This window comes from Rhinopithecus roxellana, chromosome 21 (genome assembly GCF_007565055.1).
Source record: "Rhinopithecus roxellana isolate Shanxi Qingling chromosome 21, ASM756505v1, whole genome shotgun sequence".
Lineage (NCBI taxonomy): Eukaryota > Metazoa > Chordata > Mammalia > Primates > Cercopithecidae > Rhinopithecus > Rhinopithecus roxellana.
This window is the reverse complement of record NC_044569.1, coordinates 13,976,509-14,003,191: the sequence shown is the minus strand read 5'-3', so window position 1 is coordinate 14,003,191 and position 26,683 is coordinate 13,976,509. Positions and strand designations below refer to the sequence as shown.

Below are 26,683 nucleotides of genomic sequence, written 5' to 3'. Positions count from 1 at the left end.
GCAGTGGCACAATCATAGCTCACTATAGACTCCATCTCCAGGGTTCAAGCAATGCTTTCACCTCAGTCTTCTGAGTAGCTGGGACTATAGGCGTGTGTTACCATTACTGGCTAATTATTTTACGTTCTGTAGAGATGGGGGTCTCACTATGCTCCCCAGGGCTTAAGGGATCCTCACGTCTCAGCCTGCCGAACTGCTGGGATTATGGGCATGAGCCACCAAGCGTGGCCATGTAAGTGTCAATTTCTGCATATCCATATATTTATAAACTCTTCTCTCTCTGTCCTATTCCACTGTCCACAGTTATATCTGATAGTCTTTAAGCTCATATACTTCAGTCATGGATCTCTGGGTAGGTAACTACCTCTGTTCCTCATTATAGAGTGAAGGGTTTAGATCCCACTAAGCAAATCACATTTCAGAGTTCAGCAGATGCTGCAAGTTTGTTGGAGGCAGGGCAAGCAAGGCCTGTAGATGTTTGGGGAGACTGCTTTTTCTCTCTTCTGCTCCAAGATACTTTCTCTTCCCTGGGCTCACAACAGCAATTTCAAAAAAGAAATGATCTCCCCGGTGAAACAGAGGCCTTGTTATCCAAGAGGGTAAAATATTTAGGTGAGAGAAGTTATCACTACATTACCCTTGGCATTTATAATTTGTGGTGAGCTCACTTCTGCTATTAGGTACAACACTCACAGCTGTCACCTCCTTGAGTAGTTAACAGGAACGAAAAATAATGTCATCAGCTGCTGTGTCACACTGTTCTTCTGTACCTGAGAAAGTCCTGATGCCAACAATTTTGAAGATCACTACCAAAGATTATTTTGCTACCATTTTATACTTCATGTTTCATTAAGTTACTGAGAAGCTAATTTTTATTTTCAGCTCAGGAACATTTGTTTTTGTAATGTGGTTCATATTTAGTGGCATTGTACCTTATGCCTGTCATCTCATACTTTAGCAAGATTTTTGCTAAAAAGGACCAAAACATCTTGATTTCAAACATGGAGAAAAGCTGAGTCTTGGTACCTATTCTATGTATTAATAACTTTCCATTATGGAGTGAAAATACATCCCTTCCATTTAGTAGACTCCAGCACGTGGAAGCAAACTTATAAAACAAGATTTCAAAAATATCTTTCAGTTGCTTCAATGACTTATTCAAAAGCAGACCTACATGAAGCTGAAAAAAGAAAATAAAACCCTAAAGCATGAATTCAGGAAGAATATAACCATGTAGCTTCAGTCAGCTACTATATTCAGTACCAAAAAACACACACAAAACAAGTGAAATCTATAACGCCCCAGGAAACGGCGTTAAACTGGAGTATTAGAGAATTGAAAACTTAAGAAACACAGAAGTGACAGAGTCTTTAAAGAAAGGGTCTTTAAATCCTCCCAGCCTTCAGAAAAATACTCTAACATGCATTTGAGAGAGAGAGGGAGAGAAAGAGATAGATAAAGAGAAAGAGAGATGGGTGTTATTTTTCTCCTTAAAATCCTCTTAGACATAAATCTTATAAATTGCTTTTCTCGTAAGAAAGTTTTCCAGACGTGAGATTATATAACTTTCAAAGCTGGAAGGTCTGTCAGAACTCATTTAGTCCAAGAACTTCACTTTACAGATGGAAGCACCAGACCCAGAGGAGGTCAGTGAGTTGCAGGCAGGCAGGGTTGGACCATGGGAGTCCTAACTTCTCCCCCTGATGCCTGTCTCTAGTAACCGTTGTCAGAGACAGCCCACGTACTACAATCTCCTTGAAGAGTTATGCAGTTTGCTTAGAGTAAAAGAATTCAATGTCTCATTTGACAGATGAATAAGCAGATGCCCATGACAGCTTTATCTCATTTAAAATCCAGTGAAAATAGAGTACGTGTGTCACAAACTTTTTTCTTTGTAAAACAGGATTAAAGATATGTGGTAGCCCCACAATCCCTGGTGCAAATAAAATTGTATATAACAGCCACTATTAAAAAACAGTGGAAGCTGAGTGTGTCTAAAGAAGCAGGGGGTGGTTCCTGACCCCCACGCTATGGTGAGCCTCAGGAGGGAACCATGAATGCACGACTGTGTTACCTCTGTAGGAGGAAGATTGTTGGTATCACTTTTAGCTTCCCTGCCTCTAAGACAACCCGAACTTCCTTATCTATTTCTAAGCCATTCATCATTTCTATGGCTCTCCTTCCCAAGCCCTAACATTTATTTTTGGCAGTGTTGTTGGGATGGGGAGGTAACACCCAGGGATTAAGCATTTGCTCTGTTCCAGGCACCAGTCTGGCTCTCCGTGAGCTCTGGAAAGGAGTCAACAGAGTTCTGGACTAAACAGCTTAATAAGTGCCCAGGCATCTGCCACCAAAAAGAATGTGGCCCCAAGTGGAGTCGGACTGAGTCATCTCAAGCCTTGAAGGACCTTCAGAGAGCTGGCCTGGTAGCTTGGGTCACTGGAGAGCAACACCTTCATGGAGGGAGGCTTCAGTCTGCAAATGAGGAGAGTTTTATTCTACTGTGACTAGGAAGGAACGTATTCTATAGAATTTTGGGCTAGCCTCTTATTTCTGTTTTGCCTCATTTTTGTAATTCTGAGGTTGTGAGGGTGTGAATGATATCCATTCACTTAGATTACTGTAAATAGGAGCCTGATATATGAGCAATTTGGGGGAAGGGGTATTTTTCAGAAATTAACAACAACCTCTTTAAGTATTGATGGGGGAACAGAAAAGTATTTGAAGTTGAGGTGGGCAACAGTTTCACTGCATAACTTGGAAAGAAAGTTTGTGCATACTCATATTGAGAGAGTAAGGAATAAAAAAAAGCAGTGTTTCTATGCAGTATTATGTTTTAGACTCCTTTGTTTTGCACAAAAGAGCACTCATGACTCTCTTACAGCAATTGGCTTACAAAACATTTGAACTTTCCCTTTGAACTAATAGCTAAAGAAAGGAAAGCCAAATATTCAAAACAAAACAAAACTGTTAGGTTTCCCTTCAATTTCAACCGTAATAATTTTTGCAGAATTCAAATGCAGCCATTGAAGATAAAACATTTGCTGATTATGAGACAAGAGAACATTGCCTGAGATGTCAGAGTTATTTATCACCACAGAGCTGAACATCAGAAACCAATTCACACATCACAATGGCTGTGGCACCAATCATGAGCTACTTTTTCTCTTAAAGAAAGTCACATTCTTCTTGCTTTCAAGAATTTTTGAAGCTGAATGATTTCAAGATACTTGGAGATTGATCTTCCAGTTCAAAGTACCATAGCAGCTAAAGATTTTTATCAGCAGGCCCAGGACCAGTAGCTGGCATTTGGAATCCCTGGGAGAAGACAAATGCAGGCAATTCCTGCAGTGTGCGGCATTATGTAGCTGTACATCAGCATACTCACCAACTCTCTCTGCTTCTGGGGAAGTAGTAAAGAATCATTCACTCCCTCAGTAAAGTCACATAAAGGAAAGAATCCTAAGAAATACACTAATGCATTACATAGAAGGATTTTATGGCCAACCAACTCCATTCATCCAGCCCTAACTAACCCTTTGCAGGATGCTGTGTTAGATACTATGAAGAATTACAAAAGAATAAGCAGTGGGGTTATGATTTACCCAAAAGATAAGTTTCAGTGAGAAAAGGAAAATAGTATTCTGAAATATTCGAACATAGCAAACACAACAGAGAGATATCTTAGAACTATTTTACTGTATTTATTTTATATGTTTTGAGACAGAGTCTCACTCTGTCACCCAGGCTGCAGTGCAGTGGCATGCTCTCTGCTCACTGCAACCTTCACTTCCTGGGTTCAAATGATTTTCATGCCTCAGCCTCCCGAGTCGCTGGATTACAGGTGCACACCACCATGATGGCTAATTTTTACATCTTTAGTAGAAGCCAGGGTTTCACCATGTTGCCCAGGTTGTTCTCGAACTCCTGGCCTCAGGTGATTCACCTGCCTCATCCTCCCAAAGTGCTGGGATTATAGGCATGAGTCACTGTGCCTGGAAGAACTATTATTATCAAAAGACACTACCCTTTTATCCATGGCGATCACAATTAAGGCTCTAGATACAAATGGTTTTGGAACAGAAAAACATAAATACTTACCCAACCCTTGGTAGATTTTTCAAGAGATGAGACTCAATTCCACTGGAATTCAACTAAATTCCAGTGATTCCCTGATTTATACTTGCACTTTGTATGTTGTTTCTACTCACTTCAGTTCTCGGGTTTGGCAGCCTGAGACTGCCACATTCATGTCAGTCCCTTACTTCCCCCATTCCCTTTCTGAAATTTTCATGCTTCAATGAAGTGTTTCCATACCTTCCATATAACCCATGATGCACAATAACTTTGAAGATGAGCACATTTTTATTCTCCCACATTGCACTATGTCAGTCAGGCAGGGATTGTTGATAGGAGCAAGAACAAGACTCATTCATGGCACAAGTTTCAGAGAAGGTACCTTCTTCTTACGAATTTGGAATCCTCATTTCTAGAAGTGATTGCCCCCTCCAAGTGCCATGATATATAGATATCCCATTTTGTATAGAAGGCTGCTTCTGTTGATGACCCTAGTTATTAACAATTAAATGGAAACTGAAACTTGGGAACTGAAAGGTTGATTAGAGATGGATCAACCAGTCCAATCTGACTTAAAGGTAAGGACAGTTATGCTCAAAGAAAGTAAGTATCATGCTGATGGTTACTCAGCTTGGAAGTAGAAGCTTTATCACTCAAAATGTTAATTCTGAGATACCCAGTTGTTCTTAATTGACTCAGGTCCAATATCTAGGTCTTATTAAACTCAATTAGGACTTATCCAAAACATCACTCTTATCTCCAGGTATATTTGTCCTGCATTTGGGACCACTATCCAAAATCTAAAATAATGCTTGGAACCATATCATCTCATATTATCTAGAGGACAGACATTGAGACAAAATTCTATGGTCAGGAAGCAAGAAATATGCATATGTTGTTCTGTCCTGGTTTATGAAAATTGGAAAGAGATTAAAGTGAACACATTTTCTTACCATACGACTCTACTTCCTAATTCTCAGAGAAACGCACACTGAATCAAGAAATGTTTTGCAGTTCCCTTTGATTCTTTGACAGCCGAAGAAACATACATTTATAAGACAGGACCTGAAGTAGTTTCCTTGCAGGGGAAATACTGACATACAAAAACATGAATCAAGACAGTCTGTAGTAAGGTGCTACACTGTGTGCAATACAATGGAGTTCAATGGAACATCATCTAGGAAGACACGCTGAGCCTTGAAGAGGCCAAGGGAGAAAGCATAAAGGAATGCACAGGATTAGCGTGATGGACTAGTGAGGAAACCAACCCGGCCAAAGCAGAGCCAAGTGCTGGGGCACGGCGGGAAATGAGACAGGAGTTAGTTTTACCTATGCCAGATTAAAACCTCTGCACAGGGATTTCGACTTGATGCATTTTGGAACAGAGCGCACATTCAAGTTCATCTATCCTTTAGATTGCCTTCTGACATGATTTACTGAACTGCTTGAGAAGCAGAGGTGGAAACAAGGAAGCTGACGAATGAATATGAAAACTCATTTTCATTAGTCCTAAGTGGCAGATTTCTGAGCTCTTAGTTCGTGTGTTCATTCAACAGAATATTGCTGTCCATCATTTCCCTAAGTAAATTATATTTTTCTTCTCCTCCTTTTGTTCTGACTTTTTTTTTAAACTGGCTCACTCTCTGTTATTCTCTCTCCTTGCAACTGTATGTATATACAGTTGAAAGATATATGTGTGTGTGTGTGTATATATATATATATATATACACATATACAGTTGAAAAGAGAGATATATATATCTTTGAGGGCACTCAGCAAAGTCTTGTAGTTCAGAAGGGAATATAGAGTCTGATATCAACTGGTTACCCGGTTAAATCTACAATTTGGAATTTATATATATATATCTCTTTCCAACTGTAGTCATTAGTGGCCACTATTTTCCCTATTCAGTAAAGTGCCAATTTTAAGCACTGGGAAAAGAGCAGCACCAATGAAACCCTGCGTCTTTCTGGACAGTTCCATCTATCCTGAAATCTGGGCTATTGCTTAGAAATCATCTCCACATACGTCAGGTCTAACACTGAAGCCAGGAATTGTTACTACCTAAACCTCTAAGTAGAAATGCTAAAAATTATACTTTTCCCCAAATAAACTAAATACAAATTTAATGTTTTTTAACTTTTGAAAGAGAAAACATATATAAAAAAAGCTATTTTTAACATTAAATATTAGAGATATTTTATCTAGAAAATTTCAACAAATCCCAAGGAAATTCAGTATCAATCATTATTTGGTTTCTTTAGTGAGAGAATGAAAGGTCAGATTTTACCACCCCATCCAAGCTTCTTTTAATATTTATGTGTAAGAACAAGGACTGAAGGCAAGCACAGAGGACTCTGACAACTCAAGACAACTAATAAGGATGTAGATGCTAATCCAGGCTGAACCACTGACTCTCCACATTACTGTAAGCAAATCATTCTGATGCCCTGCTCTTCTGGCCAGCCCTGTGGCCACAACGAATCAAAAGCAATACCACATCATAGAAATCATACTTCTTCTGAGATCAACTTGGGCAACAAAATGAGATGCCATCTCTACAACAAACACACACACACACACGAACAAACAAAACATTAGCTGGGCATGCTGGGTCCCGCCTACGGTCCCAGCTACTCAAGAGGCTTAGGTGGAAGTATTGCTGGAGCCCAGGAGGTCGAGGTTACAGTGAACTATGACTGCATTACTGCATTCCAGCCTGGGTGACACAGTGAGACCCCTCTCTATAAGAAATAAATAAATACATATACATAAAATAAAATAAAAATCATACCTCTGTATATAAATTCTCCTACTTAAAGAGAATTTCTTTTACTCCACTGTGTTTTGTAAAATTTACTCAGACTTACTCGACTTCAATTCCTTAGGGGGAAATATGTGGGTATGTGTGCATGTGTATACATTAAAATGTACTCAACTTAGGGTCCTTCTGGGGAAAATCACATATACGTGCTGAAGTTTTCATTTTCCTGTTACATGAGTGCTTTTTTTATAATATAATCTTTGATAAAATATTTCAGATTATACGAATATTCTAGCTTTTACGCTTTCCTGAGAGAACTTTCAGTAGCAAAATCGTATAAATCATTGAGAATGCAGTTTCCTTGAGAAGCATAATGTGCCATAAAGATGATTTCACTCTTTTTGCTCTTTAATGCCAGGCTTCCTCAAGAGCCTCAGGGTACAGGAAATGTGCCTTTATCAAGAAGAAGGGTGAAGACAGCTGGAAAGGAGGAGAAGGACCATAAGTGCTGGGTTCTTCCCCAGCACAGAGCACGTGTGAACAGCACTGTCAGCACTCACACAGGGTGACTCTGGCATGGATTCTGGCTGAGGCGAACAGCAGAGTGACACACTGCCCAGGACGCAAATGTTAGCATGTGTACTCACAGCAGAAAGGAAGAAGCCTATAGAAAGCAGAGTAAGGGGGTTAGTCATGTTAGTCATGGTTAGTTATGTTTACACTAATAATTGTGTAAACCACTAATCATTCTTTGAAAGTATAGGCTACAGAATTGCCAGGGTAAGCAGAAAGCTATTGTGATCTATAATAAGGAAGTGAGAGAAATATTGAGTGAAATGTCCAAATGGCATGTGGGATGCCTAAAGTATCAAAATGGTAAAATTCAGGGGCTGGAGGAGGGCACTCAGCAAAGTCTTGTAGTTCAGAAGGGAAGACAGAGTCTGATATCAACTGGTTACCTGGTTAAATCTACAATTTGGAATTTATAATATGCAATGAATGTATATGTTACTCTACTTGGCAGTATCTGGCTAAATAGTTAGGGTTAAATAAGGAAATTGTTATAATATTTAAATCGTAACAAAAACTTATTTTAAAACCTTATTCATCAAAGAAGTTTATACATTATATCATTTACATCCCTCAATGAATTATCTCCTAGAATTTTTATAAACTCTGGTTGAAGACCCAAAGCTCTTTTAACAAATTCATTTATTTTCTTTTTCTTTTCCTTTTTTTTTTTTGAGATGGAGTCTCGCTCTGTCGCCCAGGCTGGAGTGCAGTGGCACGATCTTGGCTCACTGCAACTTCCACCTCTTGGGTTCAAGCAATTCTCCTGCCCCTGCCTCAGCCTCCTGAGTAGCTGAGACTATAGATGCATGCCACCATGCCTGGCTAATTTTTGTATTTTTAGTAGAGACCAGGTTTCACTATGTTGGCCAGGTTGGTCTCAAACTCCTGACCTCAAGTAATTCATCTGCCTTGGCTTCCCAAAGAGCTGGGATGACAGGCTTTAGCCACTGCGCCCGGTCCAGTTCATTTTCTAGCAATCGTTATTGATTCACCCAGGCTGGAGTGCAGTGGCATGATCACAGCTCCTGGACTCAAGGGATCCTCCTGCCTCAACTTCCCTAGTAGCTAAGACTACGGTCGTGCATCACTATACCTGGCTAATTTTTAATTTTTTTTGTAGAGACAACGATGAGGTCTCGTTGTGTTGCCCAGGCTGGTCTCGAATTCCTAGGCTCAACTGTTTGTCCCGCCTGGGACTCCCAAAGTGCTGAGATAAAAGGCTTGAGCCACCATGCCCAGCCCAGGATGCCTGTTTGCCTGTTTTCAATGTAGCCATCAAGACCACCTCTCGATGAATGCCCATTTCTAAAGTTTCCATTTTTGAAGGATAAAATGTTTTGATCTGGAGTCACATTTTGTTTTACATCCCATTTCCCTCACAGCCAGTAAGACTTATCAAGCACCACTTTTACATATGTGCTTATGTGAAAAATACACAAAAAAGGCATATAATTGTGAACATTTCCTATATAAAGGGAAGAAAAATATAAACACCAAAGTGGGAAAAGTGAAAAAATATATAATATTAAAATATTATACATAGCAACTAAATTATATTGTGAGTTGGATAACATTAATAACATTTAATTGATTTCATTTCAATAGTTTCTTAACTGATTATCGTTCATTAGAGCAATACCGCTCCTCATTGGAGTGCATTTACTCAAATAGAAATGATCAGCCAAATAAAGGAGATGAAAGGACTAAGTTTCTGAAACTTTGTCTTTTCCTGCTCCTCGGTCATGAACAAAAGCCCTGCATGATCTTAAATCTTGTGGAACAATAGGAGCCAAGCAGAGACTCCTCCAACCCTTCATCTTCCTACACTCCTAATGCAAATCTCATAGAACGTGGACCTTACAGATCAGTTAGGAACACTGCCAAGCAAATTCTGCAATGTTTTTACATGATTTTGTATTTTGTTAGTCCCTAAAGCATCTAGATATATTTGAATATATTCGTTGTACATAAGTGCAGGGCATTCGTGATTTTTGTTTTAACCGTGCCTGGTACATAAACGGATTGAAGCACTCCTAGCAATCATTCACCCTCCAGATAGTACGTAGTTAACAGGTGGGGAACCACTGCCATAGGTGGTTAGGTCAGATCTAGAGACAGCAGAGGTGAAAATGGAGGGAAGAGAAGAAAGGGAATCTGAGAAAGCTCCAGCGGTGTCAGTGAGAGGAGCCTAGGGTGTGTGGGATGGAAGGGGGAACCAACTCAAAGATGTAGTACTTTGCTGTTTTCATTTGAAATAACTCTTCAGAAAGTCATTTAGAAGACACTGAATTAGACTTGTGCCTAACTCATACACAAATTGGATACTCTGAGGTAGAGAAGGCACAGATAAATTATTCATTACTTCACACAGTCAACTTTCCTCCTGGCAAATGGTAGACAGAAGATTGTGATCTGAAATTTTTACTGAAATTACATATTCAGCAGTTGTAGTGGGGAGGCTTAGTTTCTGGGTCTGCATCACTCTGAATGAAGGACAATGTGATCTCTAGAAACAAACCAGATTGCTAAGAAATCTAAATAACCCCTTGAGCTTCACTGGCTTCAGTGGTTGACCAATGCCATTACATAGTGTAACACTCAATATTCAGCAGCAAGGTTAATGTGTTTTGATAGACAATTTAAATTATAGAAATAATATAAAGAACAAAAATAAAACAGTTAGCTAATTTCAAGGGGCCTATTGTGCCCTTAGAGAGAGGACGAGTTGATTAATAGACATTTCCAAATGCAAAACATCTAATGTCCATCAGAATAATCTCTCCGTGTTAGGTCTACTGCTATCTTTTATTATTCTATTTTATGCATTAAATTCTCTACTACTTTCTAAATATTCCAGTCTACAACATCATGGACCAGAACTCCTTTGAAGATGAAAACAATTTTGTATAATGAAAAGGTCACAACCATGAAGGTCAAGTATATTATGTATAAATTTAGGGTCATATAAGTTGAAAACAAGAAGCATCTATTTTACAGTTAAATATTTAATAATGTCTCCACCTCTGCCTAACATGAGAACATAACAAACTATCATTATCTTCTTTAGGATAATGTGGTTCTGTTTTTGTAAATTGTTAAAAGGTAAACTGAGGCACAATGAAACGTTAAGGGCAACTCCAAACTGGAAATGGGTTGGGGACTCTGCTGAGGGAACACAAAGGAAAAGCTTTTTAATAGGATGAACACAGAAGCAAAGCAAATACTTGATTGGTTACAGTTATACAGTTACCTTATGATGCTGCTGCAAAGTCCCCACCTGCAGAAGTATGAGTTGGTGGCTTCTGATTGATAAGCGTTAAGTTTCATTTTTCTTCAATACAGGCATTTACAAGAAAAAGCTCAGGTTAAGTTTCACTTACGTTTGCAAATCAAGCAAAGTTAAGGTGACTTATGAGGCCTGTCTTACTCTTCTCATAGATTCTTCAAGTCTCCAATTTATTATAACCAAAGATATATTAAATATAAATGAATATATCATATGGCTAAATTGCTTTCATTATTTAATGCCCGTATTTCTAGATAAATATCAGATATATATTTTATATGGCATAGGATGAAACAGATCCATGATGCTTTGTCTCAAGATCCAAAGACATGCCTATCAAACAGGTAAATAGCAAAAAGGTAAATTGGTGATTATACTAGAGACAATATCTGCCTTCTAATGATCTCATCAGGAACTAATAAGACATGGTGAACTGGATAATACAAACAAGTACACATAGGTTAAATAAAATGGAAAACTGTTTCCAGAAACAACTGGAAAATCTTGGCTATAAAGTAGGACATCTCAAAAAACATCTAGCATTTTAATTGGCTATAGACGCAAATCAACAGCCTAACGTAGCTTACTAAAAAGTGAACACAAACAAGTTGTGTTAATGAAATGAGAGTGTGCAAAGGACAAACACCAATCTTTTCATGCCCTGATTCTGTCAGGAAACCTCTAGAATATTCAGTTCAATGTTTGAATCCTCATTTCAAGTGGTACATTGGTATCTAAAAGGCAGAGTATGTCTATGATGGGAATTGCACTGAAAATATGTCACAGAGGAGAGAGAGAAAGAAAGGGAATAGCTGCTTTGCCCAAAAAGAAACTGAACTAAGGAAAACAGGGTAGCCGTCCAAGTGGGACTCTATGCCGCCCTTGATTCCCAGCTCTCACAAACATGAAGTGAGCACACGCAGCACTCACGACCTCCAATGACCTGGTTTACCCCATTCTCCAGTCCTGCTCCTCTGCTCCCACTTTTACCCTATCTTCTAGCATTATGGAGCCCCTTAGAATCTCCTGATACAATGCTGTGCCTCCATGCAATTTTGCTACTATTCTTCCCCTTGAAGTGCTCTTTTGCTTTTCTTCTTCATGGGAGAAATCATTCTCAGCTCAAACTTACCTACTCTAGAAAACACTTTGTGTCCCCCTTCCTCTCTATTCCACCTCTCTACCCCATCCAATGCCCCTCCTCTGGAATCCTGTAGCATCTTGTATATTATTTATATATTATATATATATATATTTTTTTTAGCATATAGTGAATTCAAATGATCTGTGTATGACTGTCTTCCGTAGCTGGTGAACTGCTAAGCAGAGATTCTATCTGCTAGTGGCTGTGAAAAGACATCTGATGAAATGGGCTCTATGTTCATCATGTTAAAAGGTAAATGAACTTCCTTCATCACAAATGTATACTAAGTGCCTACTGAGTGCCAAGCAGTAAACTTAGTGAGCTAGACAATACCAGAAGGAAAGAAAAAGTGAATAGAAACTCATGTAAACAACGAAACAACTTTCTAGTAACCAGATTTGCTTAAAGATGGAAAAGAATACCTGGTAATGAAGTATGTTAACCATCGTTGATAGTGCCAGGAGTACTATATAAAAATGATTTCATGATTGAGAGGCTATATTAGATCATTAGGTACTTTCTAAGATTTCTTCCAATCCTAACATTCTATAGTCTCAACTACTTCCTCCCTGTTTCAAAGGTGAGGGAGATCCATTTTCACCTTTAAAAGAGACATCCATAGCCACGTAGTTCTACATGAAATTAAAACTAAAGCTATTCAAAGAAGGCTTTTGCTGCAGAGAAGCAGGATACAGTCACACACAAACTGCAAAAATGTAAGCTAGTACTTAGCACGTCTTCTATTTAATTCCCTTAACTAAGGAAGTAAAAGGAATTCCTGGGCAGTCCCTGTGTAGGTGTGTGTGCGTGTGTACCATATGTGTGCATTTAGGGATGCTGTGCATATCTAAGTGGGCTCTATTATCAGAAATAACTGACGAGAAGACACTGAACCCTTACAGGGTGCCCTTGCACTGTCAGGAATCAGTGGCCACACTGCAGGACAAATAAAACAAATGAATGCATTTTGTACTACATGACACTAAATTAAATGATTGTTAGCATTTAATTACTTGCAAAGAAATAGGAATAAAACTGGTAATTGTTCAAACGACTCCTGATCCTGTGTCTAAACATGAAAAGCAATAGATTTTAAAATCCTCAGGGACACAGGAATATCCAGGTGCTACGTGGGCAACACAGCAGAGTGCCAATGGGTACACTCTCTGTGCCCAGACTCCCTGGGTTTGAACCACCCTCAGTAATCCCTAGTTATGTGTCCCTGGCCAATTTACTCAATTATAGTGTCCCTCAGTTTCCTGTATCCGTAAAATGGGTGTAATATTACCTATTTCATAGAATTGCAAGGAGGATTAAATGAGATCACCCCTGTAAAGCACTAAGAACAGAGGTGTAACATGGTTAAGTATTCACAATATTGCCTTCTACTATCATTACTATTTTTTGAGACAAAGTCTGACTTTGTCGCCCGGCAAGAGTGCAGTGGCACAATTTCGGCTCACTGCAACCTCTGCCTCCCATGTTCATGCGATTCGCCTGCCTCAGCCTCCCTAGTAGCTGGGACTACAGGCACGTGCCACCACGCCCAGCTAATTTTTGTATTTTTAGTAGAGATGGGGTTTCATCATGTTGGCCAGGTTGGTCTCAATCTCTTGACCTCATGATCTGCCCATCTCGGCCTCTCAAAGTGCTGCGATTACAGGCTTGAGCCACCGTGCCAGACCTGCCTTCTATTATTATAACAGGACACAATTTCATACTGAGTGGTTCTGCAACTATCAATACAAAGTAAAATAATATTACTTACTAGAAAACTAACACAGTAGGTATCTTTCCGCACTGCTTTTAATTACCTAAAATGCCCATATGAGATTTAATAAATTCTTCCATTCATTTAAATGAATTATTATTAAGCTATACTTTAATAATATTTAGGTAAATATTAAATAAAATGCAAAATTTAAGAAATACAAAAAGACTTTATGAATAGTCCTAAAATCTGATCGACTACAAAATATGGCCAAAGAGGACAAAGAAAATTCTAGATGAAAAATACTTCCATTAAATATTTCCGTTAAATGTTTAAGTTGAATAAAGGCAAGGCCTATGTCCTCCTCCTGACTTTATCTTGGTACTTGATGCCCAGAACTTCAATATTTAAAAGAAAAATGAATGGATAAATGTGCAATTAATCAATTCTGGTTCATCTCAGCATATCCTCTGACAGGGCAGTTGCTATCAGATTTGAAAAGTGCTCTTTTTACATGTGCTCTTTTTACAAATTTTTTAATGCTTTTTTTCTTATAGTTTGCAGTTACTTCAGAACATTAAACTACATGAATGAGAAGATATGATTTATAAACATTTTCTCTCCAAATGAATGACTCCCTACTCATTACAAATAATTTGGTGAATATTGACTCAATTATTATGATAATGAAAGCAAATAGTCTTTTTCAAGTCAACATTTCTTTAAGTATCACATATGAAGATATTTTCCCACAACTTCTCATAAATATAAATAAATCATACGTGCTTTGTTAAATTACATTCTGTAGGACCAGGGTTGGCGAGGCAAAATCAATTATAAAATGGAAAATACATAAAGTCCGTCCAGCAGATCCCTGCATTTTTAGGAAAAAGATGTTGAGATTTATTTCTTGGAGCCACAGAAATCCTTGTATATTGAACTAAAAATAAAGAGGGAAAGAGAAGACGTGGAAAGTGTATCCATTTGCTCTAAACATTACAAGGCAATCAGTTGCTTTTCTCGTCCCCATACTGGAGATCCTCTTCCTCTAAGCCAGCAGATGTATCTGCTAGCTTGGCTCCCACACTGAACTCACATTCTGAGATCCACATCCGGTCAGAGGAACAAAGTCCAACGTCATTGTTCTCTGGTAAGTGTTGTGTAAGATTTTCTTTTAATCCTTGATGATCTGTCAGTAGCTAGACTCCTGCCCTTGCATCAATAACTACTTCATAAGATTCATTCTTCACCTTCACTGACCTTCAACTGTACACTCTACCTCTGTCTCACGCTTGCTTCCCACTCTACACTTCCTCCCAGGCAGTCTGCCACCTGGCTTCTCTAACTCGTGCCTTGAGCCAAATCCCGACAGGACTTGTTACTTTCACTTGCTCTTTTTTCCTCCCATTTTAGCAGCCAAGGATGGGAATTACACAGGGAAATGCAGGCTAATCAGCTAAATCTAGATTAAATACGCTAGTCCTTGGGGACCTTGAGCTGAATTAATAGAAACTGAGGTTTTTAGTTTTCCAAACTAATTTTGGAAGCTCACTTCCAGCAGAGGTAAACTTGAGGCTGTCCAAAGGGAGCAGATGGCAAGGCTTTCTCCAGGTGCACCAATTGCTGAAACAGCCCTCGGCAAAACCATGAGGAAGGTAGGATGATTGGAACCTTTGAATCTTACCTTTGAATTTCCTTTCGTGCTTTTCACTTGCTTTCCAGTGCTGCCCTGGCTAGCCAAAACATATCCACCTAGAACTTCTCAGGCTCCCCTTCCTTTTTCTTTGCATCAGACACCATTCTTTCTCTCAAATGACAGATTTCTGGTAAATCTTAATCATATTAATATAATCTTCCTTCCTTCCTTTCTTCCTTCCTCCCTCCCTCCTTTCCTTCCTTCCTTTCTCCCTCCCTCCCTCCCTCCCTTCCTTTCCCCCTCCCTTCCTCCCTCCCTTCCTTCCTTTCCTTCCTCCCTTCCTCCCTCCCTCTTCCTTTCTTTCTTCCTTCCTTTCTTCTTGACGGAGTCTCCCTCTGTCGCCCAGGCTGGAGTGCAGTGGTGCGAACTCACTGTAAACTCCGCCTCCCGGGTTCATACCATTCTCCTGCCTCAGCCTCCCAAGCAGCTGGAACTACAGGCACCCTCCACCACGCCCAGCTAATTTTTTTTGTACTTTTAGTATAGACGGGGTTTTACCATGTTAGCCAGGATGGTCTCGATCTCCTGACCTCATGATCCACTTGCCTTGGCCTTCCAAAGTGCTGAGATTACAGGCATGAGCCACCATTCTTTTCTTTTCTTTTCTCTTTTCTTCTTTCCTTTCCTTTCTCTTCTCTTCTCTTCTCTTCTCTTCTCTTCTCTTCTCTTCTCTTCTCTTCTCTCTCTCCCTTCCTTCCTTCCTCCTCTCCCCTCCCCTCCCCTTCCCTTCCCTTCCTTATCTCACTGTTGCTCAGGCTCCACTGCAATGGTGCACTCACAGCTCACTGCAGCCTTGACCTCGCAGGGTCAACTGATCTTCCTGCCTCAGCCTTCCCAGTAACTGGGACCACAGGTGTGTACCACCACACCCGGCTAATGTTTTTGTTTTCTGGAGAGATAGGGTTTCCCTATGTTGCCCACGCTGGTCTTGAACTCCTTGGCTCAGGCAATCCTCCCTCCTCAGCCTCCAGAAATGCTAGGATTACAGGTATCACCCACCATCCCAATTATTAATATAATTAACATTGAATAGTTCAGTATGAGAAACTCTCTTAAGATATTTTGCTTCTTATGTGTTTATTAATCTCAGTGATATAATGGAATTTGAAATTTGTAGAATACACAAAAGATCATTTTGACCATGGAGCTGCTTTTCTTTTAGCTTATTTTTCAAAATAAGTTATATTAAATAAAACTACCCATTAGCCAACCAACCTCCATCACTTCTTCTTGCAGGCCCTTTATAAGTAGCTCTACACTCTATCTAACCACACAACAAAAAGCCCTCAAGTGGGAAAAGAATGTAAATTTGCGTTTGCCACAGATAAAGCATGAATAGATTCCACTAATCACTTGCTTGGATGATAAAAAAACGACGACACAGACTAGGGAGCACAGACAGTCACTATAATGGCAATTTGGGTGTACATGCTCATCCTAAGAACTGGAGGACTCCTAGTGGGCTAAATCATTTCTGAAGGCCTCACCAGATCAATGGGGCACAGAGCACAGGTATCTTCAGAGCTGACTGGGCAGGACCTTTGCTTCTTTGTCTGTTCACTTTTTTCTTTATTTCCCTGATTAGCAGGCAACAAGAGGAGATCAAGAAAGTAAAGATAATTATTTCAATTGCTCTTTCATATTTCCAGCAAATTTCTGTCTAAAGACAGCAGATAGCACAAGTTTCTCCAGGTGCACCAGTTGCTGGAAAGTCAAAACTGAAAACTCAATGATATTTGGGTACATTTCAGAAGATTAATACATCCATGTCTTATGACAACAATGATCAAAAATCAACTGCATTCTGGGCAAACAAGTTATCTGTGATTTTTTAAAAAATGATTTTGGCAATCAGCATGTGGGCTAGATGTACAATTTTTAGTAACTCACTAGGTAACATTTACAAACAAATAAAAGACTCCAAGTGTAATCTTTATATAAATTTGGCATTTTGATCAAGTCTGATATCCATACACTCATCTCAGATGCTGAGTTTACCAATGTGCTCACCCACCCACTGATAGGTGAATTAGTTGAACAACTCTTACCTTACTCTTTTGCATCTATTTGCCTTTTCTTTTCCTTTTGCCTGACTTTTTATTAGGTTTATATATTGGTTTGTGACATTTTATGATAACAGCTTATCACAAACACAATATCCTGGTGAGACTGAAGATCGATATTTGTTTCTATCACTGTAATGTGTGTGTGTATGTATATCTATCTATCTAATGAGTCTAATATTACAGTCAACTACTGTCTTAATACTATGATTAATGCTATGCTTACCTGCCCACCTGTGCACCTAATCTTTACAACTTCTAATTTGTGGCAGAGATAAATGGAATCTCAATGGGAAACTACAAATATTACTTGCTATTTCTCCTTCCCTTGAAGAAACATTTTGTTGCCTTAAAAAAATTACTTTGGTTAAACTCTACAGTTACATTGTCTGGTTATAAAATGCTTAATGGGAAGTTTCTCCCCACCTCTATTTGTTTTAACAAACATAAGAATTAGAAGATATGTGAGTAATCATAAAATCTCATCTGGCACCCAAAGGAAATATTCCTGTCAGATAGTATATTACTTATCTACAGCTGCATACAAAATTACTCCAAAACTTAGCAATTTAAAACAACACACATTTATTATCACACCAATTTGAGGTTTGGGAATGTGGGAGCAATTTAGTTGGGTGGTTCTGGCTCGGGATCGTGCATGAGGCTGCAGTGAAGCTGTCAGCTGGGGCTGCAATCATCTGACAACTAGGCTGTGGCAAGAGGATCCACTTCTACACACACATATGCAGCTGTTGACAAAAGCCTTCACTTCCTCACTGCATAGGGTCTCTCCACAGGGCCACTCACAACATGGCAGCCGGCTGAGTGAGTGATCCATGGGAGTGAGAGAGATTGACCAACATACATGATGCAGTGCCTTTTACAACCAAATCTTGGAAGAGACATACTGTCACTTCTGCCATATTCTATTGGTCAAATATTACTGAAATTCTGGACAAGACCGCACAAAGGTGTGAATACCAACCAGGAGAGGGTGGTGAGCAGAGGCCATCTTGGAGGCTGGCTGTCATAGAAGTTTGTTCAGTTTCTGTCAGGATGGTTACTGCCTCAGGTGGCAGTCTATTCCATCTCTGCACAATTAAAACTGTTAGACCAGCTCTTCCCAGACAGGTCAAAATTTAACTTCATTAGAGACGAGGGGAAAGAAACAAGTACAATTCCCTTGATGTTGATGGCTTATATACGCTTGTAGTTACTGGAATATGAACATTTCAATTTGACTGATATTTTTGGAAATTTCAAAAAGGAATAAACAGTATTTTTAATAATTTTATTCTACAGTGTAGTTAAATAGAAAGTATGCCAGGGAAGAAAAAAATGGTGAATAAAAGAGAAAGGGAGATTATGAATATAGACAGACTGGAGTGAATACTATTTGATGCTGAAGTAGGTATTAGGGTAACATTTATCCCACAACTCTTGCCACTCTGGCCGTAATTTATCTCTCCTCTCTTCTCTCCTTATAGTACCAGATTAATTTTCTATTTTCTAGTTTCAATAGCAGGGTTTGTGGGTTAGAGCCATTCTAATATCTTGTAACTACAATTTCATTTATGTAATTTCCAGCAAAATATGGCAGAATTGTTAGGTTTCTATAAGAATTATTTTAGATATTAAATATAGAAACTATTATTTTGAGAAGAAATAATTATTGAACTTGAAATACTCCATAAATACATATTCTTACTTTAAAGATAATAGATTTCATGTCTGCTTCTTGCTTGAAAACATATAAAAACCAATGGACTAAAATCAATGTATTTAATAAGTTTTACATTGGTCCAGTACCAATTTTAAGAAATTACACAATACAGAGATCAGTAAAGAATAAGATCCACCATATAAATAATAATAATTTTTGAAGAGTTCTTTTATTCAGTATTTTGTTATATATAATGTTTTTCCTGCTTACTATTAACAGTTTTTTGGGCATAATTTGAACAAAGCCAAAATGTACATGTCAGATTGATGGATTATTAAAAATTGGTAAATCAGAGTGGTCCCAGTTAACATTAACTCTTATAATATCAAGAAATCCCTTTTAAAGGATTAAATACATCCATTGTTACTTACTGAATTTCTCCCAAATTGCAGTAAGATATCATAGTAAGTGTATCCAACAAACACTAGCCTGAGTTTTCCATATATCTACTTAATTTTCATGTAATACTGACTATAATGTTGACTCCCTAAAAGTACAAATAATTTCTCTTTGAAAAACAATCACAATACCATTCATATTCATATATATATAGATATATATATATTTATTTTTTATTTTTATTTTTTTTGAGATGGAGTCTTGCTCTTTTGCCCAGGCTGGAATGCAGTGGCGTGATCTCGGCTCACTGCAAGCTCCACCTCCCGGGTTCACGCCATTCTCCTGCCTCAGCCTCCCAAGTAGCTGGGACTACAGGTGCCCGCCACCACACCCAGCTAATTTTTTTGTATTTTTAGTAGAGATGAGGTTTTACCGTGTTAGCCAGGATGGTCTCTATCTCCTGACCTCCTGATCCGCAGACCTCGGCCTCTCAAAGTGTTGGGATTATAGGCATGAGCCACCATACCCGGCCATATTCTAATATTATTTTATTTTCACTGAGAAACAAAAGCCATTTGAAAGGGCCGTTGACATGGTCTATAATTAATGCTACAGCTATGTAGTTAAAATGGCCAATGATAAGTCTAGTTATTAAACATCACAGACATTCTACAAATGCATACATTTATCTAGAAAACACTAGGTCTGACTATGAGTACTAGGGGGAGAATTTCTTGAGTTCTGACATAATTTTGTCCTGAACTTCTGCCTGTTATAAATTCTGTTAGTAAAATCTTCTTTCTAGGTTCCCTTTACAAAGGCCTTTTCTATTGCAGCTTGCTTCACTTTAGCATGCTAATGATTAAAATAGAAATTCATGCTATTCACGTAGGATCCTTCATATGTTACAGTAGTACAATTTTAAATGTTCAGAAGCTCTGTTAAAATTTAGTTTTTGACAAAATGGTTCAAGTTCCTCTTATTAAGGAACCAGATCTCTCTCATTCTCTGAGAAAGTCCCTTTGCAGATGAGACGCACTACTGCACTGTCATCACTAACACAGGGTAGGTTCATTCACGTGTGGCACCTCTCAGGTAGGTTGTTTGCAATGGCTTTATTTCATTTTCCCCTCTTCATATTGCAGCTTATTTAACATAAAGTGCAAAGCCAAGCCTCACTTTGCTCTTCCTCTGGGACATCCTACTCTTACTCCTTCCAGCTCACTGTGTGTCTCTCCCACTAGCTCAAATGGCATCATTTGGGACGCATATAAAACAGTTGGTGTAGGACAGATGGTTTGTTACTTTAAAACTTAAGTAAATAACTTGTCATGAGAATAATTAGTGATAATGTAATATTTTTCCAAAATATTTCACATTGATGGTTTCATCACACGAAACTAATAAGTTTTAACGTTTGGAATATATTTTTCTGAAGAGGAGCCTTTATTGAAAATAAGGAACACTTACAAGACCTATAACACAGAAAAAGTTTTTTTTCCTTTATATTAAACAAAGTATCTTTTGAGATTACTTATCGCATTTGGAAAATGGAAACTCGAGCTCTTCCACTCCTCTCCTTCCCTCCAAATATACCTTTCAAAGCCTCAGACAAGCATTCTATGGCTATTACTGGTAGGTTGAATTTTAATTTAGTCATCGGGTGCTTTTTTGTAAGCTCACTTTCCAGAAGTAAAGTTCCAAGAACAACTTTCTATAGAACTGCAGTCATGTATTTTGTGTGGGCATGTCTGAGATGCTGTTCGCAGATGCTGACTTATGCCTTAAGTCTTTTTATGGTGAATGAGATTCCTTAATCACTATGTCCTTTTATTGTTGGATCCTATCACTAGAACATTTCATGAAGTAACAATTTTCATAAGAAAATTTTCCTTTCCCCTGTGGATTATTTTCCAAAGCTTAGAAACAGAATTTTAAAGGCAGCTTTCTTTTCTGACTCATATTCCAGAAGACACAGAAACCAGCTGATTCACAATCCTCTCTATAAAGGGAGAGTATTCTTGACTTAGAAAGTGGTTGAGTTCTTTGGGGTACAGAAAGCTGTTCTTATTCGGAACAGCTTTCTCCAAGTTGGTTTCACACTAGAATCATTTGGGGAAGTTTTACAAAGAACTCAAGCTCAGACCCAATCCCGAGAGGTCCTGATTTAATTGGTCTGTGTTGAGTAGGCCCAGGGACCAATATTTTTGAAGCTTCCCAAGTACTTCTAACTGTTGAAGACCTCTAGTTAGAACATTTACAAATACTTTACCATATTGTTCTTGGTTTTCATGATACTACCTAATTTCACATCTATGAATTGACAGCAAGGAAGGCACTCGTAGAGAAACACATCATTTGTCTGGTATCCTTTGGGAATGATTATTATGAATGAAAGAATACTGCAAATAAGAGAAATTTGGCCTATCAATGGTGAATATTAAATATTTAACCAAATTTCTTGGGAATTTTTCTAATAAATATTACGTAAGTCTATACCTTGAAGAAATATACTAAACATCATTTAATCTTTTCTTGATGGTTCAATATTATCATTGTAGACACCTGTGGTTGCATTAGCTTGTCTTTGTAATATTTTCTTTTTTTTTTTTTTTTTTTTTTTTTCCACGGTTTCAGTGGACACTTTTATTGTTTATTTAATGGATCATCAATTTTGTCTCCCTACCTACAAATGGAATTTCATCTTGTTTCCATGCTGAGTAGTGAAATAGTGACAAAGCTAATCATAATAGCCTACATCAAAAGAGAACTAAGCTAACACAGCTCACTTGTTTTAACAAGCAAAATATAAATATATGCACTCTAGAATGCACAATGTCTAGTCACTAAGAAATTCAAATGGGATCTTGAAGAATGTAGGTAAATCCAGGGTGCAGTAAAGATGAGCTGAGATGCTGTGCAACTGTTTAAGGGTTCCTGGCATTGCATCTCTTGGCCACTAGCTGAACCTTGACATGGAAGGTTTTAGCTAATGCCAAGTGGAGTTGCAGAAAATGCTAAGTTGACTTAGGGGCTGTGTACAGGAACTAAAAGGCAGGAAAGCACTAAATATTGCTGAGAGCATCCACCCCAGGAAGGACTTTACCTTCCAGGAGTTCCAAACTGGCACCACCCCCAGTGCTCACATGGCTGACTTTATCCTCCGTGTTCCATTTGGCACAGCAAGTGGCAGTGTCGCCACCACCTATGATGGTGATGCAGCCCCTAGAAGTGGCTTTCACCACCTCATCCATGAGGGCTTTGGTTCCCCGGGCAAAAGCTTCCCATTCAAATACCCCCACAGGACCATTCCACACAATCTGCTTAGCCCGAGTGACAGCCTCAGCATACTTCTTGCTGCTTTCAGGACCACAGTCCAAGCCCATCCAGCCAGCAGGTATGCCAGAAGCCACAGTGGCTTGGCCAGTCTTGGCATTCTCATCAAACTTGTCAGCAGTGACAAAGTCAACAGGCAAGGTAATCTTCACACCATTCTTCTCAGCTTTGGACATTAGGTCTTTGACAATCTTGGCTCCCTCTTCATCAAACAGAGAAGTGCCAATCTCCATGTTGTTGAGCACCTTAAGGAAGGTAAAAGCCATTCCGCCACCAATAATCATCTCGTTGACTTTGTCCAGCATATTATTGATCAACTGGATCTTGTCTGCAACTTTAGCTCCGCCCAGGATGGCCAGGAAAGGTCGCTCTGGGCTCTCCAAGGCCTTGGCAAAGTAGTTCAGCTCCTTCTTCATCAAAAATCCACCAGCCTTCTGTGGCAGATTGACTCCTACCATGGAGCTGTGGGCTCTGTGAGCAGTGCCAAAAGCATCATTGACGTAGACATCCCCTAGCTTGGAAAGTGAAGCTCGGAAAGCTTCTATTTTGGCTGGCTCGGCTTTAACCTTGTTCCCAGAAGCATCTTTACCCTTCCCTTCTTCCTCCACATGAAAGCGGAGGTTCTCCAGCAGGATGACAGACTCAGCAGCTGGGTTGGCACAGGCTTTCTCCACTTCTGGGCCTACACAGTCCTTCAAGAACAGAATATCCTTGCCCAGCAGAGACTTGAGTTCTACAGCAACTGGCTCTAAGGAGTACTTGTCAGGCATAGGGACACCATCAGGCCGGCCTAGGTGGCTCATAAGGACTACCGACTTGGCTCCATTGTCCAAGCAGAATTTGATGCTTGGGACAGCAGCCTTAATCCTCTGGTTGTTTGTTATCTGGTTGTTCTTCATAGGAACATTGAAGTCGACTCTCATAACGACCCGCTTCCCTTTAACATCCAGCTTGTCCAGCGTCAGCTTGTTAGAAAGCGACATTTTGGAAATACAGCTGGGAAGAGAGGTCGGTGATTCGGACAACCCGGGAGCCTGCTGCAGACTTGCGCTCGGGAAGAGAAGAATGCCGAACCCTTTGTAATATTTTCTACCCCTCCACTAAATGGTATCAGATTTGTGAAGGTTTTTGGAGGTGGTGATTCTTATCATCCCTCAGTCTCAATTATTACTTCTCAGTGATTTTAACTGTCTGATCTCACCCACCTATTTCCCTTTGCTTTTGACCTTTCTGCTTCAAATCTAATGATGTAAATATTGATTATGCTGAAATGACTGAATATATTTTGAGAAGACCTTAAAGCTTGAGGAAACAGGTAATCATGCTCATTAAATCAAGTACCTTTTTTGATGCATACAATTCATGTTTAGTAGGCTCTGTGGTGAGAACACAGAAACGGCTCTGCTGCAAGAGAAAGCACTTGAAGACTGAGACCAAGTTCCCCCCTTGCAATTCTTTATCCATTTTTTTTCTTTCATGACTATATTCAGGTGTTTTTATATTTTAGGTTTATGATCTGTGCAGTGTATTCCAACTTTATGAAGTTAGGCTAATATTAAGGTAGAAGAGTATGAATAGTATTAAATGGTGTATTGCATAAAAAATATGTATTTATCTCATTTCTTAGAACTGCATAATTCTTTGTCTACTTCTGTCATTAAAATTGCTTCTGAAGAACTCTCATCTATAAACTTATATAAGATTTCCTCATCTGTAGCCTTTTTAAAAAATGCATCAAAAAGTTACAGTATCAGGTGTGATATGAATTCAATTTATTTTACCTTTTTGTGTTCTTTAGGTGAAAGCCGGGAGAGATTTTTATGTATGAAATATATATGTAATATTAGGTGAATATATTCCCTCACTAAATAGTATCCCTGAGCTAAAACTCCCTGTCAACCATGCAGAGCGACATAGTAGCTATGTGATGGCATTTCAGTTACAAAATACTAGAAAATGTTAAACTTGTCAAATAACAATCCCACTTAGTCCCTTAGCCCCCAGGCTGAATAATACCAGGTTATTTTCTCTGCCATCAGCAGGCCACCATGAGATCAGACTGTTTGCAGCACCGTATGAAGTAAAAAGCCAGAGACACAGATTCAATATATATAAAAGGATTTCCTGTTGCCTTAACTCTTCTCCGGAAAAGCGTTTTATAGTGGCCTAAATTGTATGCCCTCAAAATACACGTTCAAGTGTTAACCCTTGACACCTGTGAATGTGACCTTGTTTGGAAATGGGTTCTTTGCAGACATAATTAGTTATAACGAGATCACACTGGTTCAGGGTGGTATGAATACCATACCAGGGTTCAGGATACCAGTGACAGGTATCCTTACAAGAAGAGGAGAGGTCACACAGAGAAAACCTTGTGAAGACAGGGGTGGAGACTGCAGCTACAAGCCAAGGCATGAACAGTAAGTATTGCTGGGAGCCATGAGAAGCTAGGATGCATCAAGAGGGATTCTCACCTAGGGCCTTCAGAGAGAGGAAGGTCTTGCCAGCACCTTGACTTTGAACTTCTAGACTCTAGAACTGTAAAAGGATAAATTTCTGTTGTTTTACCATCTCTCCACCCCCTATTTGTGGTAATTTGTTACTGCAGCCCCCAGGAAACTAATACAGCATGGGAAAAAAAACTTTCCATTATAGCAAATTTGAGTGTGGAGAAGGAAATCAATCATTTGTTAACCTCTCACCATGTTGAGAAACAGCCTGATATCTTAATCTCTCCATGCACCCTACCTCTCCTGCTCTTGCCTTCCCAGCATACATGGGTCTCCTCTTGGTACTTGCTCTTCTTTTCCTGGTCTTGGCTGAATCAAGAAATCCCTCACATCCTTTACCCAGCACCACCAGGTATTACTGACGATGTTCCATGGCACAGCATTACAACCACTCTGTGAATGTTGTTTTCACAGAATGAAAGCAACACTGTCACCCAGGCTGGAGTGCAGTGGTGAGATCACAGTTCAGTGTAACTTCAAACTCCTGGGCTTAAGCAATCCTCTCACCTCAGCCTCCCAAGTGGCTATGACTACAGGTGAGTGCCAAAATGCCTGGCTAATTTTTTTTTGTATAAATGGCGTCTCACCCTGTTACCCAGACTGGTTTTAAATTCCTGGACTCAAGCAATCCTCCCAATTCAGCCTCCCAGATAACTGGGATTACAGGCGTGAGCCACTGTGCCCCTACTCAAGTTAATCTTTATATATGGTGAGAAATAAGTGTCCAACGTCGTCATCCACCTTGTTGGTAATTGTTCACAGTATTTTCTTACAATGCTTTTTTTTATTTTTGTAAAATCACTGGTAACATCCCTACTTTTACTTCTGATTCTAGTAATTTGTCTTCTTTTTCTTTTCTTGATCATCTGTCTAGCTAAAGGATTGTCAATTTTTTTTGATCTTTTCAAACGACCAGCTTTTAGTTTCATTTTTACTATAATTTTTGTAGTCTTAAATTTCACTGATTTCTGCTCAAATCTTTATTATTTCTTTTCTTCTCTCTCCTTTAGGTTTCGTTTGCTTTTGTTTTGTTTTGTTTTTCTCCGTCTTAAGGTGGAAGGTTAGGTTACTGATTTAAGTCTTCCTTTTTCACATAAGCCTTTATGGTTATAACTTTTCCTCTAAGTAACACTTTATCTGCATTCCAAAGTCTTACTATGTTTCCTTCATTTTCAGTCATCTCAACGTGTTTTTGGATTTCTTTTTTGATTTCTTCTTTGACCTGTTGGTTATTTAAGAGTCTGTCATATAATTTCCATATATTTGTGAGTTTCCCAAATGTTTTCCTGCTATTGATATCTAACTTCATTCCATTGTAGTCAGAAAATGTACTTTGTATTATTTCTTTCCTTTTAAAGTTGTTGAGGTTTGCTTTATGGACTAGCATATGGTCCATTCTGGAAAACAGTCCTCTTCCCTCTCACTTTGGACAGTCGAGAATTTACTCAATATTTTTAATTC

General features: G+C 39.0%; 2 protein-coding genes across 2 annotated transcripts in view; both read right to left on the bottom strand.

The window, feature by feature from the left end:
* DLGAP1 (DLG associated protein 1) overlaps positions 1-26,683 on the bottom strand; it is a 971,529-nt gene that overhangs the window by 764,356 nt on the left and 180,490 nt on the right. The window lies entirely within an intron of this gene.
* LOC104654124 (phosphoglycerate kinase 1) lies at positions 22,003-23,781 on the bottom strand. The gene has a single exon (XM_010353204.2). It carries the CDS (start codon positions 23,693-23,695, stop codon positions 22,442-22,444), a length of 1,254 nt encoding a protein of 417 aa, XP_010351506.1. The 5' UTR covers positions 23,696-23,781; the 3' UTR covers positions 22,003-22,441.

What these genes read in the sequence shown, in the direction of transcription:
- LOC104654124 (XM_010353204.2), bottom strand. Translation starts at nt 23,695, where the DNA reads ATGTCGCTTTCTAACAAGCTGACGCTGGACAAGCTGGATGTTAAAGGG.